This window comes from Nansenia antarctica, assembly GCF_963989245.1.
Source record: "Nansenia antarctica genome assembly, chromosome: 1".
Taxonomy (NCBI): Eukaryota; Metazoa; Chordata; class Actinopteri; order Argentiniformes; family Microstomatidae; genus Nansenia; species Nansenia antarctica.
The window spans coordinates 84201445-84219609 of NC_137674.1; the positions used below are offsets into that span (position 1 = coordinate 84201445).

General features: G+C 44.3%; 1 protein-coding gene across 1 annotated transcript in view; it reads left to right on the plus strand.

The window, feature by feature from the left end:
* The window catches only part of b3glcta (beta 3-glucosyltransferase a), a 115014-nt gene that overhangs the window by 22922 nt on the left and 73927 nt on the right, over positions 1-18165 (plus strand). The window contains exon 3 of the mRNA XM_080535039.1: positions 3188-3227. Within this exon, the coding sequence (XP_080391165.1) occupies positions 3188-3227 (40 nt within the window). The remainder of the gene's footprint in view (positions 1-3187; positions 3228-18165) is intronic.

An 18165-nucleotide genomic window follows, 5' to 3' on the forward strand; every position in this document is an offset into this window, starting at 1 on the left:
TTCTTTTTTTTTTTTTTTTACAAAAAGACATCCACACCACCATCTCTCTCCACCCTGTCAGACCTGTAGACACTGAAGGCGTCAAGGGTTACACCAGCCTCCTGCAAGGGTAGTCTCTGAGTGACTGCAGTCTGGTCTCTGAGCGAGGGGGCGGGAAGGTTCAAGGTTGTCTTATGTGTTTATATTCGCTTAGACTCCTCTGTGTTCCCTGCTTGTCCTTTATTTGAAGGTGCGAGACAACGGCTTATTGCTTTCTCTCACTTTTCTGTTGGTCGCAGCCTCACAGGACTGGAGTCTTAGGGAGAACGAGACAATGACAAAGACTACACACACACACACACACACAGACGCACGCACGCACACGCACACGCACACACACACTGACACTGACACTCACACGCACACGCACGCACGCGCACATACAGACACTCACTCACGCACGCACGCGCCGCACGCGCACAGGCACACACACACACACACACACACAGACGCGCACACACACACACACACACACAGACGCACACGCACAGACACACACACACACACACACACACACTCACACTCACACTCACACACACACACACACACACACACACACACGCAGGGTCCATTTACTGGCAGCAAGCAGCAGCTCTCTAACCGGTCATTGCATCACCGTCTTCACCTTGATTCAGTCTGTAGCAGAGCGATCATGTGTCATTTCTCCTCTGTTTGAGAGCCCCTAGTGCTGCTACGGGTGAAAGAGTGAAAGAACGCTGTCAGCTAGAGGAGGGTGAGGAGGGGAGGAGGGTGAGGAGGGAGGGAGGGGGGAGGGAGGGTGAATCGGTGCGCAAGACTGGAACTCTGGGGCGCAGATGAGATTATGGGTCCTGCTCCTCGCCTGTGACAACTATGATCTTCATCTGGGGACCCATGAAGGGCGATGGCCTTTTCATCTCATTAGTATTCAGCGTCAGGACGAATCTAAATTTACTGGTTCGTAGTAGTTCATAGTTGCCGACGGTATGTCCACAATGTGTGCATAAAATATTACTCTGGTGGGTTTTGGGATTGCTGGAGATATAACTAATGCCAGTGACTCATGTTTGCACAAAGCTGCGCATTCTTTGACGTTCTTAGATTCATATAGCCCTCAGGACGCCGTCTTTTCTCCTCAGAAATTGGGCTTTAGAGGAATAGAAGACGAAATTAAGAAGATTAAGAAAAAACCCATGGGCCTGACGCAAGCTACTGAGCCCAGAATTAAGTAGATGTATTTCATCCACCATTGGCAATGAATTAAATCAGGTGATTTGGTTTTGTGCCTCTATGCATACATTTTCCTCATTCTAATCAGCTCTAAATCTGACAAAATCTGCAAAGTGCATGCAACCTACACGCTTCATGGAAGATTCATTATTCTTGTGCTCTGCTTTCCTCAATATCACACTGCTGCATCCTGTTACTCAAACACCACGACGACTAGATACTTGTCAGAATCCACGTTTGGTGTCAGAAGCCCCTATGAAGGGTGTGATGAATATTAGAGGGAATGAAGGAAGAGGATCAAATGTGCAAGTAGTGCTGTGGTGACAGGTGCCAGGCAGCTCTGCCTGTGGCAGGAGAGAGCTAAGAGCTAAACAAACAACTGTGGTTATGCGTCACGGCTTGGTGAAAAGGTCCACATGTCGGGAATAGACCTATCGCGAAGCCACGCCTCGAAATAGAAATTGTCCAATCATATCACAGCAAGTCACTACAGGCAGAAAACTCGGACAAACAACTCGCTAATATCTGATTGTGAAAAGCTTCTAGACAAAATATTCTTGTCATCTTTAAAAAACATGTCTATTACTTGCTGTGGTAAATGAGAAATCAGAAATTTGCCAACTCCCGCCATTGTAAGTCATTGAATGTCATTCAGTCACTGTCAGTGAAGCGTTGTTTGTTTGTCCGAGTTTTCAAAGGGGGCGTGGCTTAGCGATAGGTCCATTGTGAATTATGAAACCTCGCAATCGAGCCAAACAAGTCTTGTGAAACAAATTGTTTTTGTTTTTTTTGCATATGATGACAATTTAAGCGATTTCTGTTTGTTGATTTGGGGGGGTACCAACATTCACATTATGCATAACTTCTTCAAATGTATGACACATCATTTGAAAGCATACAATCTGTCCTTTCTTTCATAATCTGGAGAAAACAGAAAAACGGCCAGCTGCCCTGCTTGGGGACTTTTTCCATCAGACCCACATGTCACATTTTGGTCTCCTGAGTGTATTTTAGATCGATGGCTCCTCCTGCTCATCTGATGACCACCACCACCCGACCTCAGTGATTCAGTGTCCCCCGCCTGGCGCGTTTACGACGCGCCCCACCCGACCCACGGTGTGAAATTTATGACTTATTTCAATTGTGCTCTCCAAAGAGCTTGCAGGAGCCCAGGAGTGTGGAGAAATTGTTAGTCTAGAGGTAGTCATAAATCAAAAAAATGTCTCTCTCCGTCATTATCTATTAATATTGTGCTGCTACTGTGCTAGTGAGGTACCGAAAGAAAACTGCCAGAACTTTCTTTTTTACGGAACCATATTCCTCTCTCTCTCTCTCCCCCAAGACCCAAACGACGTCTTCTTGAAAGATGCAAGTGGAGAGAGAAAGCCTCTTCAAAGTTGTTTCGGGTTTGTGATTGATTTACACATCCCCTCCATGGTCTGCTGTGAGCACAGACTGTCTGACAGCTCCAGTGGAGGAAAAAGCACTCGATGCCTTAATTGAGCGCAGTTCTTGGGAGGGAAGTAAAGGCGCTCGTTTCAATGCTGCAGGCTCTGAATCTACACAATTAAGAAGAAGCTAATGACATGCAGGAATCATCAGTTATTTCTCCAAATAAGCCATAGGCCCTAGGGGGGTTTCACGTTTAGCATCGCGAGTAGAAGTAAGAGTAAATGAGTGACAAATTACAGTAATTATTCGAGGTGTGGAATTATGTGCGTAGATTAAGGCTATTATGAATCTTACCTTTTCACCTCATTGTCCCACTTTCACTCACGTTCGCTTTGAAACAGTCCTGCATGTGAACATCATCATACTCCATCATAACTAAACTAATAACATAATCAACTAATCTCTCTCTCTCTCTCTCTCTCTCTCTCTCTCTCTCTCTCTCTCTCTCTCTCTCTCTCTCTCTCTCTCTCTCTCTTTCACATGTCAGAACCAAGATGCTGAGGAAGTCATATATAACAGACAACTGGGTAAGTGTCAATAATTATTTTAATAATCATCCGTGATGAGGTGCTGAGGTGCTGGAGCTGAAGAGTATCAGTAGAGTACAAAATAACAGCATTCGCACACTCAAACACAGTGCAAAGAAACATAGTTTGTTGCGAGCTTTCGGTCATAGACCTTCTTCAGGCATTCTTATATTCAATAATTACAAATGGAAGAATCCTTGGTAAGACTTTCTATAAAGGCACACCCTCAAACATAACACATTATAGGCATGTACACTATGATGCCTTACAATGTCTTCGTAGTATATGTTAAGTCAGTATGATAAACATGTTTTCAACTGACAGAATATAGCAGATATTACCCAGGATCCTTTGAGATAACATAATACATTATAATGTAGTCATATTTGCTTGTAACAAATCCTATTAGTTATAATATTGTTAGCCTCATAGCATAATTGCCTAAGTCATGCTTCACTTGTGGTCAGCCGAGCCATCTTTGTATGTATGTAGTGTCAAAAATGCGTATGTCAAAGAGATTACTTGGGCAGATAGTGGTTTTGGAATGTAACAAGCATTCTGATAGGCTGATGTCATAGAGGCAATAATGCACAGTGAATCAGCAGTGTTAGGAGAGTAGAGTTAGGCAGATATCTACATTTGGCCAAAATATCACTTAGGCAATTATGCTACGAGGCTAACGATGTGTAATGTGTTATAATGTGTTTGATATTGAGCTGTGACAATGCAGCGGGAAATGAAGGTAATCCAGCATGGCACACAAACCAGAGGCTGTTAAACCCTGGTATAACCAGCACTCGAGTTGAGGGGGGATGGCATCCCCCCCTGAAATAAAAACAATCATCCCCCTTCTAAAACTGCCACCCCCCCCTTTCCATCCCTTATGTCATTTTAGCAATGAACATGGCATTACTGCAATTTCAACATTTAGTTTTGCGCATATTGAGTAAAACACTGTGGGCGAGGGAGGGGGCACGCACACATGCAATGACATTTTTACCAAGTCACTGACACTGAAGTCACTGACGCTGTGGGGATGCTAAAATCCACCTTCCCCCCTGATTTTCTTTTACAACTTGAGTACTGGGTATACTATCCAACACTTCAACATTTCACGTTTCAACCAGGCTGCTACATTCTGCAGTGTAGTTAGAGAGACGAAACCAATCCTCTCTGAGGTTGTTTCTCGTCTGAAACATTGCTCCTGTGAATGCCTTTAATGAACAGTGCAGAGAGTCAACAACAGTTCTCTCTGTTTGATGTCCTTCTTAAAGGATTTCCTGTCCCTATTTAAGTGATGAGGATAGTTTGAGGTGGTTTGAGGAAACCTTAGAAAGCTAAATTAATCCAATAAAGCTTTACTCGTCTCTTACTAGGCTAGAAGATGCGGGCTCTACTCTTATTAATTTGACGGCAGACATTTCTTAAAAAGTAGAGCAGGAGTGGAAAAGATCTGACGTTTGCCTTTCATGCTTGAGAGAGCTCACACAATACGCAGAGAAGTGCTTCATCTGAGAGTAATTTTCAGGAACCTGCAGAGGAGTTCGGAGCCGACACTCTGGACCTCTGCCTGTTGTTCATTCAGCTGGGTCGCCACGGAAACAAAAACCCAAGTTTATAATGCCCTCATTTGGCACCTCAACAAAGTGGGAATGCACACAGACAGAATAAATAGAGCTATCTGGCACTGCCGTAATAATTCCCTTCGTCACGCCAGGGAGAAGCAATACCAGCCTGAGAGGAGAGAGGACATTGTATTCGCAGGGTTTGAATCTTAGAAATTAATAATAACTGACAGAAATACATCAAGGTTGGACTTTTCTTTGTTAAAAACATCTCTGACTGTGAACATCAAAGGACAAGAACCGGGCCAATTTATTTTGCGGATATCTTTCGGGGTGGGGGGGTTGGGGGTGGGGGGAAGAAAATTGGACAAAGATCAATTGTTTGTGTGGCTCGCAGTAGCTGTTAAAAGCTTTTGAATTGCGAGAGTTCTCGTTATCAGAGAGAATAGCGGGGTATTGACTCTACACTTTAGACCTTAAAAGAGTGTCTGCTAAATGTGTAGCGCAGAAACTTCATACAGATCCTGTCAACAGGGAAACGTCCGCCTCCTCGTCAGTTCAAAATCAATGAAATGCTATTCTCTCCAACTAAACCCCCCAACCTGCCAGATGGTATCGGAGGCAATGTATACACAACAACAAGTATGTAAGCTCCTCTAAACTAGAGAACACCTTCAACATTTTCCATTGTTAAAAAAGGAAAAGCGGTTATGTTGGTTGGTTGGTTGGAAGTACCTCGCTGTTCTTTGTCCTCTGTTGTGTGTGTGAGGTTTATTCTAATTCAGTTACATTCCTGTCAGATTTAGAGGTTAGCATTGCTTGAGAAATGCTCTTTTGATAAATGATGTATGTGAAGCACGTTTTTTTTAGAAAATGAACTATGGCTCTGTACTCTGAAATCACCGTTTCACATTCAGCAGTGTGTTCCAGTGTTACTGGAACCAAGAGATCTGCGGAATCTGAATATGTAGGCTGTCTGGTTTGTAAATCTGATCATGATCACGATACGTATAATTGAGCTTGTGTAAGCATCGGGAGTGCTATTGTTCTTCCTGCAGTGACATCATATTCCTTCTATGGCTGCTGGCCAGGCGGTGAGATATTTCCTCTCCATGGCTCCCTAGGAGCTCACGAGATGCTGACAGAGGCCGTACGGCACACCGACAACTGTCCTCTGAAATATGTAACAGACCTGACCCCCTGGTTGTGTTCAAATATGTAACAGACCTGACCCCCTGGTTGTGTTCAAATATGTAACAGACCTGACCCCCTGGTTGTGTTCAAATATGTAACAGACCACCTGACCCCCTGGTTGTGTTCAAATATGTAACAGACCACCTGACCCCCTGGTTGTGTTCAAATATGTAACAGACCACCTGACCCCCTGGTTGTGTTCAAATATGTAACAGACCCTGACCCCCTGGTTGTGTTCAAATATGTAACAGACCACCTGACCCCCTGGCTGTGTTCAAATATGTAACAGACCACCTGATCCCCTGGTTGTGTTCAAATATGTAACAGACCACCTGACCCCCTGGTTGTGTTCAAATATGTAACAGACCACCTGACCCCCTGGTTGTGTTCAAATATGTAACAGACCACCTGACCCCCTGGTTGTGTTCACATATGTAACAGACCACCTGACCCCCTGGTTGTGTTCAAATGTAACACACCTGACCATCTGGTTGTGTTCAAATATGTAACACACCGGACCCTCCGGTTGTGTTCAAATATGTAACAGACCACCTGACCCCCTGGTTGTGTTCAAATATGTAACAGACCCCGACCCCCTGGTTGTGTTCAAATATGTAACAGACCACCTGACCCTCCGGTTGTGTTCAAATATGTAACAGGCCACCTGACCCCCTGGTTGTGTTCAAATATGTAACAGACCCTGACCCCCTGGTTGTGTTCAAATATGTAACAGACCACCTGACCCCCTGGTTGTGTTCAAATATGTAACAGACCCTGACCCCCTGGTTGTGTTCAAATATGTAACAGACCTGACTGTCCTGTTGTGTTGAATAATGTTATGGTCAGGCCCAGTTGACCCTGTCAGCTCACATTCAAATATTCATTGCTTCCAAAATTGCAGATGCAAACCACGTTTGTCTTATATCTTTCTATCTGGTGGTTTTTCATCATAAAACACCACAATGTGCGACTATTTTATGCTGTAGTTGTTGATATAGTGTTAATTCTGAGTAGGCTAGCTGCAGCAAGTCCAGCTAATTGTCTTGGTCATATTTCTTATCATGAGTGGGGTTACCTCAACAAGTCCAACTCTTGAAACTCCAATTACTTATTTTTCTTTCACTTATTATTATTATTATTATTATTATTATTATTATTAGGGCACAAACCCATGCAGTAATTATTCTGTTTTCATGAAAAATTGGCTTGACTCCCACACAGATTGGTGACCCAGGGATCCCACGGGTCCTTGAAATCCTTAAAAGTTTGTTAATTTGAGAAAAAAAAAATCAAGGTCTTAAAAGTTTTTGAAAATAGACATGGGTCATTGAAAGTGCTTGAATTCCACTCTCTCTCTCTCTCTCTCTCTCTCTCTCTCTCTCTCTCTCTCTCTCTCTCCCCCCCCTGTACATTTTTAGCCCTAACCCTAATATATATTCAATAAAATATTCATGTTTTACTTAGCTCATCAACTAAATAAGTCTCTGTATTGCTTAACTTAACACATATTTCACAATATATTGTTTTGCTGTGCTGTGGTAGAGAGACCGTCTAGTGTTCACACATTCAAGCCTCTCTTTTTACTTGTTGTCTGTGAGCGGATAGTTCCTATTATATAAATTCTCATCTAGATCTGTCTCAAACTATGCCGTGTTGGGTCCTTGAATTTGAGGGAATTGAGTCTTGAAAGTCCTTGAAAGGTGCTTGAATTTGATGTTTCAGAAGGTGTGGGAACCCTGTAACCTTTTTTGCTTTTTGGCTAGCACATAGAGGACTCCAGTCCACACCATCACATGTTTACGGCAAAACTCCAGAAGGGGGCTGTTTTCTAGTTTAAATGTGCTCTTGGGATAGACAATTTAAATGCTGAATTTATGTCTTTAATGTGTGTAATAGCACGTGAATTTAGAATTTGCCATACAGCAGACGCTTTTAGAGATTACAGGGACATTCCCCCTGGAGTAACTGAGGGCTAAGTGCCTTACTCAAGGGCACACTAGTGGTTTCAGGTGGGATTTGAACTCCCAACCTTCCAATCACCAGTCCTCACTCTCACAGCATGTCTTGCGGGACCTGGGACCATTCTATGTTTTCGGTAGGCACTCTTACCTGACTTTCATGAGGGATGGGGAGTGGGACTTTCACTATGTCCATTTCTTGACATGAACACTTTCAGGCTGTGAGGAAGTTTCCTGACAGTGCTAATGGTCAGTCTTAAAGGTCACAGTCTTAACACTAGAACAGCCATTCATGGTCATTTGACCAAGTGAGTAAAACATTTCTTTATATCTTTGCACTCGATCAAATTTCAGGACCCTCCTTTCATGACTAGATAGATATCCTAGATATGTGCGTTCTACCACCCAGTATACTTACATTTTCAAAATCACATCAGGATAAGCTAGTATAAAGCTATTTTGCAGTTTTTCTGTGTAGGAGGCAGGCTAATTTACAAGACGCGCCGAATAGTGGCCATTGTGTGTAAATATCAGCTTCCCATTCTAAAAGACTATGGTCATTTGACCCCCGAGGCGGCTCTTATAGTAGGTAAAATAGACACGACTGTTCTAGTGTTAAAGGTCAGAGTTCACTTCTACATTGTTCGCTGTCCTCTTCCTCAATCTAACTGTCATGGTGGAAGAGGCTTCATAGCATCTTACTGATGAAAGTATTTTGCTCGTGTTTCAAGCGAGAACGTACTGTGAGAGAGTGAAGGTTGGGTAGGAGGACTGAAATATGTATCAAATATGTGTGATGTGAGAAAAAGATGCCAGTCCAGTACAAATCCAGTACCAGTCAAAGGTTTGGACACACTTCCCCATTCTATTGAATTGTCTGGTACTGTCTGTGTGAGGGATGGTCTGCATTAGCAGTCCATATGATCTATGTGTGTGTATATGATCTATGTGTGTGTGTGTGTGTGTGTGTGTGTCAGGGTTTCCGTTGGAAAAAATTTGTGCCGGTCAATGTGTCCGGGAAGATTTCAATTTACCGGACAAACGTGAGAAATTCCGGTCATCATATTAAAATATAATATAGCTGTTTGTCGCGGTGATTACTGTTGTGTAGCCTATACAGTATATGCCGTTTAATGTCTATTTCTCATCCGATACGATTAGATGCGAGCTATATAATATAGGCTTTCATGATTCGCATGCGCTATGCCATAATATTATGTCCAGCGCTGAACGCGCGCCACAACAGACTGCATCGATCAATGAACGGACTCCACATTACGTTAACTGAAGTAGTAATAGTAATAGTGCAGGCTGGGATACGTATATAAAGAAATACCACAATGTCTAGATTTATAACATTTTATTGAAAAGTGCAAGAGGTTACATGTAGGCTTCTGGCGTGACACATAGGCTAGCCAAATTTCCGTTCATATGCCTTTTATCAGATAAAATAAAATAGAATAAAACTTTGAAAATAAATAGGCTTTAAATGAACTTAACTGCTTTCAGTAGCTCAGTCAGTCCCACATACTGATGACATGCGATGCCATTTTTTGCCATGTGAAATGCAACTTGTAGCTGAGAGTGCAGCTTATTGTTAGCCGTTTCATTAGCCTGCTCACAGTGGCCTTTCATAGCGGTTTGCTGTTGCCTCAAACTGACCGCCGATATGTGCTCACTGCACCGCCTGTGATCAGTGAGAGCCGACATTCTCATATTCGTTTCTCCTCTCGTGAATCCGTTATTCCTCCCCGATTTTTTGCACGGTGAGCAGAACATTTTTCCTTCCCCATCTAAACGCAGCCAGGGGAAATGTTCTTTCCATTCAACTCGGAACCCTCAATACTTTCTGGCTGGAGGAGCCACTACCTCCATCTCTTTAGAGCCAGACTTCTCCTCAGACTCATTGTAGCTTGGTTTCATGAAGTCATTGTTAAGCTTACAGTCTTGCCATGTTTACCTCTTGCTTGCTATGGTGCACTTTGAGCTGCAACGTTTGCAGGTTAAAAGCAGGGTTGCCAGATGGGCCGGGTTATCGCCGAATGGGCTACTGGGTTTAGCGGTAGTAGACTGGTTAGGCTGTAAAATCCCATCTGGCAACCCTGCCACCGCTGTTTCGCGGAGTCATCATCATGCCGGCGTCAAATCATATAATAATAAAAGAAATATATAGCCTATATATTCGTCTTTTTTAATATAGAAGGAATCAGAATGTGACAATTCAACTTTAGCGAATTGTATTCAAATTGTGCTTAGAGGGAATTATTTTCACCGGACATTATGACCGAAGAGGTTTCAATTTGTCGGACTTCAATAGATTTGACCGGACAAAGACCGGTAATTACCGGTTAACGGAAACCCTGGTGTGTGTGTGTGTGTGTGTGTGTTCAACAGATCTATGTGTGTGTGTTTCAGATTCAGATTCAGATAACGTTTATTGCCACTATGCATTACACATATAGGAATTTGCTTCGTCACCACAGCAAGTGCGTTAATACTTTTTTCACATGTCAAAAAACAGGACAACACAACAACAACAACACAGGACAGACAACAGTGCATTGGATAGTGCGGTATAAAGTGCAGTGCAGAGTTTTTTTTTACAGTGAGTCCAGTTCAGTCCTGGGCAGACTTGGGGGCGGGGGGGAGGGGGAAGCCAGAGTCATTTATCAGCCTGGCGGCTGAGGGGTAGAAGCTGAGCCTGTGGCGGGCCTTCAGTGCCTTAGGCAGCCGCAACCTTCTTCCAGAGGGAAGCAGGGTGAGGAGGCCGTGGCCGGGGTGGAAGGGGTCTGCCATGATCTTCCTTGCCCTCCTCAGAGCCCTGGTGTCATGCAGGGAGTTGAGCGAGGGCAAGGGACAGCCGATCACCCTCTCTGCTGAACGTAGCACCCGCTGCAACTTGGCCTTGTCCTTGGTCGTTGCAGCAGGGAACCAGGTGATGATGGAGTGGGTGAGGATGGACTCTATGATGGCCGTGTAGAACTGGACCATCATGGACCTCGGCAGCCTGAGTTTCCTCAGCTGCCGGAGGAAGAACATCCTCTTCTGGGCCTTCTTTGTGAGGGCCTCGGTGTTCTGCTCCCACTTTAGGTCCCGGGAGATGGTCATGCCTAGAAAGCGGCATGACTCCACGGAGGCCACCGGGGTACCTCCCAGCGTGATGGGAGGGGGAAGGGCTGCTTTCCTTCGGAAGTCCACCACCATCTCCACTGTTTTCAGAGCATTTAGCTCCAGATTGTTTAAACTGCACCAGCTCTGCAGCCCCTCGATCTCACCCCTGTAGGCAGATTCGTCCCCCCCGGAGATGAGGCCCACCAGGGTGGTGTCGTCTGCAAACTTCAGGAGCTTGACCGAGGGGTGGCGGGAGACACAGCTGTTGGTGTAAAGGGAGAATAGTGCTGGAGACAGGACGCAGCCCTGCGGGGAGCCCGTGCTGGTGGACCTGGAGCTGGAAATGCTCTTCCCCAGCTTCACCCGCTGAGACCTGTCAGTCAGGAAGTCCGTGATCCACCTGCAGGTGGAGACCGGCACCTGCAGCAGGGATAGCTGGTGCTCCAGGATGTGTGGGAGGATCGTGTTGAAGGCCGAGCTGAAGTCCACGAACAGGATCCTGGCGTAGTTGCCTGCAGTGTCTAGGTGTTCTAGTACGTAGTGCAGAGCCATGTTCACGGCGTCCTCCGTGGATCTATTGGCTCTGTACGCGAACTGCAGGGGGTCCAGCACAGGATCCGTGATGAGCTTCAGGTAGGCCAGGACAAGGCGCTCCAGGACCTTAATGACGACAGAGGTCAGAGCGACGGGTCTGTAGTCGTTGAGGCCTGTGACCTTGGCCTTCTTGGGGACGGGGATGATGGTTGATGCCTTGAAGCACGCTGGGACGTGACACAGCTCCAGCGAGGCGTTGAAGATGTGGGTAAACACCGGGGCCAGCTGGTCGGCGCAGTGCTTCAGGACAGAGGGAGAGACGGAATCCGGACCAGCTGCCTTCCGGGGATTCTGCCTCTTAAACAGTCTGTTTACCTCTCGCACTGTGACAGAGAGAGGGGGTGGGGAAAGGGGGGTGGGGGTGGGCGGGGCGGGTGAGGAGGGGGGAGGGAGGGGGGGGGAGGGGGGAGGGTGGGGGTAGCAGGAGGGACATTGGCCCCCCTGGGGGACGGGGGTGGTGGTTGTAGCCGGGGGGTGTGGAGGGAGAGGGCGGGGGTGGGCGGGAACCTCTCTTTCTCAAACCTACAATAGAACTCGTTCAGCTCGTTAGCGAGAGGGAGGTTGTCGGACATCAGCGGGGACCTGGGTTTGTAGTTGGTGATGGTCTTTAGGCCTTTCCAGACGGAGGCGGAATCCCCCTCAGAGAGCTGTTGCTGCAGCTTCTCCGAAAAGCGATGCTTCGCCTCCTTCACCGCTTTGGCGAACCTGTACTTGGCCTGCTTGACCTGGTCCACGTCCCCACTGCGCCTAGCCACCTCCTTCTCTGACCTCAGACGCCTGAGTTGGGATGAAAACCAGGGCTTGTCGTTGTTGAAGGACTTCCTGGAGCGGAGGGGGACACACACCTCCTCGCCAAAGCTGATAAATGATGTAACAGTGTCTGTGTATACATCCAGATTGTTACCAGCCTCTGGCCCCGCCCACTCCACCAAGTCCTGGTCACAGCCTGCACTCTCCAACCAGGCGCAGAGTCGCTCACGTGCCTCACTGGACCACACCCTGAATCGCCGTACAACAGGTTTAGAGAGTTTTAACCTCTGCCTGTAGCGAGGGATCAGGTGTATGAGGATGTGGTCACTGTAGCCCAGTGCAGCACGGGGGACAGAATGGTAGGCTTGACGAGCTGTACAGTAGCAATGGTCCAGAGTGTTCACCCCCCTGGTGGGACACGTGACTTGCTGCCTGTATTTGGGGAGCGCCCGGCTAAGATTAGCCTGGTTAAAATCCCCCAAAACAACAACAAAACTGTCCGGGTAACTACGTTCCACACTCATCAATTGCTCTGCCAGTGTGTCTACTGCTGCGGTGACGTCAGCATCCGGTGGAATGTAGACACACGCGAGAAAGAATGAGCTGAACTCACAGGGGGAATAGAATGGACGGCAGAGGATGAATAGGGATTCTATAGCCGTGGAACAGTGTTTGTGGAGCACTGTCACCTCGGAACTCCAGCGCACGTTTACAAAGAACATTAACCCCCCTCCCCTAGACTTGCTCACCGCCTCGAAGTCTCTGTCAGCCCGGAACGCGGAGAATCCCTCTAGCTCCACCGCCTCGTCAGGGACAGATGAAGATAGGTGCGTCTCCGTGAACGCGAAGACAGCCGAGGAGTGGAAGTCGCTGTTCCTTGCAACGAGACACCGGAGTTCATCCATTTTATTGCAGAGGGAGTTCACGTTGCTCAGGAATATGCCCGGGAGTGGTGGTCGCGTCCCTCTCCGCCGAAGGCGAACCAAACAGACAGCTCTCCGACCTCGCTGCCTTCTGATCCACCTCACAGCTCTGGCGAAAAACGCGGTCCCCCTCACAAGCATATCCAGAATGTCCGTGGAACGGGTGAGTAGTTTGGGGAAGATGTCCGGTGGGGTTAAACCCCTCATGTGCAGTAGAACGTCGTTTGTGTACGACGTTAGGCAGGACACAGAGACACAGAACAGACAGAACACAACAAACTGTAGCGACATAGCAGCCATGGTCGGCGCCATCTTGGATCACGTCAGCACGTCACGACGTCGTCAGCACGTCACGACGTCGTCAGACATGACGTGTCGTGTGTGTGTGTGTGTGTGTGTGTTCAACAGATCTATGTGTGTGTGCATTCATATGATCTACAGTGTTTCCTCCAGGATTTTTCACATTAGTGGCGGGGTGGTCGTCTTTCGCCGCGCAGCGCGCGATTTTTTTTCCGAGCGCACGCGCATACAACGCGTGCGCGCGCATAAAACGCGCGCACGCGAAAACAAATATAATTTCGTAAATAGCGGTTAAGTCATTAAAGCCGAGCAGGTGATTTTATATAGAAGGTGATCAAATACCAATATTGTTATGTACGACAGTATGTCATTGCAGCACTTTGTTGCACTTTACGACGTCATGTTCTGTTAGAGCTTTACGACTGTGTGTGTGTGTTGTCAGAATGAATGGCACTTGACAGTAAACGGATCTCAGTTTGTATACCTGTGTGGATCTACATTTATTAGCATAACACAAACATAATAAATGAGATGGAACAACCCTGTTCATTAATGTTCATTAATGCTTGAGTTCATGTTCGCACTGTTACTGTGTTGTGTGCCAATGCACCCCTGTGATGCTGTGTGTGTTATTGAGACCGTTGGGAGAGAGAGCTCGGGTGAACTAAGAAAGTTGTGTATGAGATAGTTTACAATTAAACGCACAGATTACATGAGAGAAGCTATCTGTCATTATTTCAACCACTGTCCAAGTGGGGACGTTACAATACTTTCGTTTTAGAACGAAACGTTAGTAGCAGCGTTTTTAGCAGTCACCATTCTTGAGCAAAACATGATACAAACAAACATTCAAATACTCGTGTCGTCTTGATTTTTTTTTCGATTTCAATGTATGACGCATCATTTGAAAGCTTACCATCTGTTGTTTCAGACTATGTAAACAAACGAAAAATTACGTAAGCAAATGGTTATTATTTATCTGGTATAGATACCACTTCTGCGCAGAATGTACCGCCACCGGCACAAATCCGCACCCGACATTGTAATTACCGTAATTTCTAAACGGTTTGTGCTATCGAAAAAAATCCAACTGTCCCTGAAAGCTGAGATGTTGCACTTCAACCAACATGTAGGGTATTACGGTAAAATGTGACGTGAGGACATTCTCAGAGTCAGTTTACTCACAGTGATTGGCGGAGCGTTCAGGGACACATGCTTTTTTTCAGTTCTCCGGTCATAATAACTCGCTGCCTTTCTGCGCAGCCTGAATCAAAGTGGACTGTCTGAATCATTTGGTGGCGGAGCAAATTCATTCGTGGCGGCCCGCCACCAATAAATGCATATAGAGGAAACACTGATCTGTGTGTGTGTGCGTTCAACAGATCTATGTGTGTGTGTGCGTTCATATGATCTATGTGTGTGTGTGTGCGTTCATATGATCTGTGAGTGTGTGTGTGTGTATGATCTATGTGTGTGTGCATTCATATGCACATGCTGTGTGAGTGTGGATGTGTGTGTGTGTGTGTATGATCTATGTGTGTGTGCGTTCATATGCACATGCTGTGTGAGTGTGTGTACAGATCTGAGGGAGAGAGAGATGAAGGGGGGATGAGGAGTGAGGGAGCGAAAAACAGAGAAAAGAAAGTTTATTTTGTGCAAGAACACCCTGAAGCCACACTTAAGCTTCCGGGTCAAATTTACCCAGAACATCAACTATAATCTATATTAAAATGTTATTTAATCAATAAAATCATATTTACGGGGCGGCTGTGGCTCAGGAGGTAGAGCTGGCGTCTAATGATCGCAAGGTCGGCAGATCGGCGGTTCGAACCCCAGCTGGCCACATGTCAAGGTCTCCTTGGGCAAGACACTGAACCCCAAATTGCTTACAATGCCTTGCATGGTAGCTTGCCGCCATTGGTGAATGAGAGGCCATTGCAAAGCTCTTTGGAATAAAGCGTTATATAAGTCAGTCCATTTATTTATTTATATATTTAGTATGAATGAATGAATGAATGAAAGCTTTATTTCGAACATGTGAAAAAAAGAAATAGTTATAACAACAAAAGACAAAACAAAAACAAGAAAAAAACAAAACAAAAACAAGAAAAAAACAAAACAAAACAAAAAACACTATTTACTTAACCGAAAAGGAGTAGGAAGAAGCATAAGCTTATTTAATCCTACCCCTTCTCCAATAATCAGAGATTAATAATTAATCATCTGCAGTTGACTTCAATATTAATATAATATTTTTTAAATTAAATCAAATGTATTTACGTATTTACATATTTACCAACAATAGAAAACAGATAATGTAAATAAACAAATAATCTGTGAAAACAACTGGTGACTATCAAAGCCCTTCTTCCTCCTCGTACCTGGTGAAAACCATGTTTTTATACCGCTTTTTGAACTGGTCATGCTTGGACACCGCTTTAGCTCCACACTCAATCCGTTCCACAGCTTCACTCCACATATAGAAATACAAAAACCTTTTAACGTTGTACGTACATAAATATGTTTTAAATGTAACTCCCCTCTCAAATTATAACTCCCATCTCTATCAATTTTTTTTTTTTTTTTTTATATTCCTAGGGAGTAGGTTGTTATTTGCTTTATACATTATTTGTGCTGTTAGAAGGTGGACCAGATCCGTGAATTTTAATGTTTTTGATTTTAAGAATAATGAATTTGTGTGATCTCTATAACCGGAATATAACCTTATGGCTCTTTTTTGCAATATTAATAGTGATTGTAGTCTACATTTATAAGTGTTGCCCCAAACCTCCGCACAATAATTTAAATATGGTAAAAGAAGTGAGCAGTAGAGAGTGTGGAGTGATTTATAGTCCAGAACGTGTCTTGCCTTACTCAGTACTGAAATGCTTCTTGACAGTTTATTTCGGACATTTTTTATATGAGATGACCAGCTTATTCTATCATCAATTATCACACCAAGAAACTTAATTTCATGAACTCTTTCAATGTCCACACCATCTACCTGTATTCATTTTATAATTACCAAATAACATGTAGTTAGTTTTACTTAGGTTTAATGATAATTTGTTAATGTCAAACCATCTTTTTAATTTGCAAATTTCTGAAGTAATCATCTCCATTAGCTCCTTTAAATTCCCCCCAGAACAAAAAATATTTGTATCATCTGCGAATAGTACTAATTGTAATGTTTTTGATACCTTGCAAATATCATTTATATAAAGAATAAACAGTTTCGGACCCAATACTGACCCTTGGGGGACGCCACAAGCAATGTCCAAGCATGACGATGAATACTCTCCCAACTTCACAAATTGTTTCCTGTCTCTTAAATAACTTCTCACTTCTCACCCAGTGCAATGCTACCCCCCTGATCCCATACCGTTCCAGTTTATTGATTAATATGTTGTGATTGATTGTGTCGAAAGCTTTTTTAAGATCAATGAATACTCCAACTGCATACTGTTTGTGGTCTATAGCGTTTGTAATTCCCTCGATTGATTCAATTAATGCCAGTGATGTTGAACTGTTTGATCTGAATCCGTATTGACTGTCAGAAAGTAATTTATGTTTATCTATTAATTTGTCTAATCTGTTATTGAATAGTTTTTCTAGAATTTTGGAGAATTGTGGAAGTAAAGAAATAGGCCTGTAATTTGTGAAGTGGTGTCTATCCCCAGTTTTATACAGCGGTACAACTTTAGCTATTTTCATTTTGTTAGGAAATGTACTGGTTTGGAACGATAAGTTACAGATACAGTATATGTCAGTGGTTCTGAAATCCCCTCAATTACCTTTTTCACAATTGTCATATCAATTTCATTGCAATCACTAGATGTTTTGTATTTACATTTATTAACAATATCTATTATTTCCATTTCTTCTACTGGTGTAAGGAACATTGAGCTAGGATTCCTATCTATAAGGTTGTCATCCCTATCCTCAGATGACAATGGATCAGGATTTTTTTCTGCCAGGTTTGGTCCAACACTTACAAAAAAATATTAAAGCTATTAACCACATCATGCATATTATCCTTTATAAAGTTGTTATAACTTCATTCCCCCTAGCTAGAGGAATAGATGAAGGTTCATACCGAAATAAAAAAGTTAAATAGATTCTCTGTGATGTCAAACTCTAAAATGGGTCAATTTGACCCAAAACACAACAAGGAGGGTTAAGATAGTCTAAAATGTTTCGACACACAATACATCTTCATCAGAGCACTGTGAGAGTACTTGTCAAAAGTGCTAGACTGTGTTCATCTCTGGAGGGAAAAATAATACACTGCAAATGTCTTCTCTCGCTACTCTCTCTCTCTCCTCTCTCTCTCTCTCTTCTCTCTCTCTCTTCTCTCTCTCCCCACTCTTGTTGTCCCCGCTTTTCTCTGAACTGAGCAGGCCTGGGGTTTATTTCCTAGATCAAGACAAAACAAAACACTCCTCTAAACATGAAATGCTAGAAACTCTACAAAAGCTTATCCTCCCCCACATGTCTGTCTACCATACCGTCCTTATGCCATGTTCTCATCAATAATGCAAAA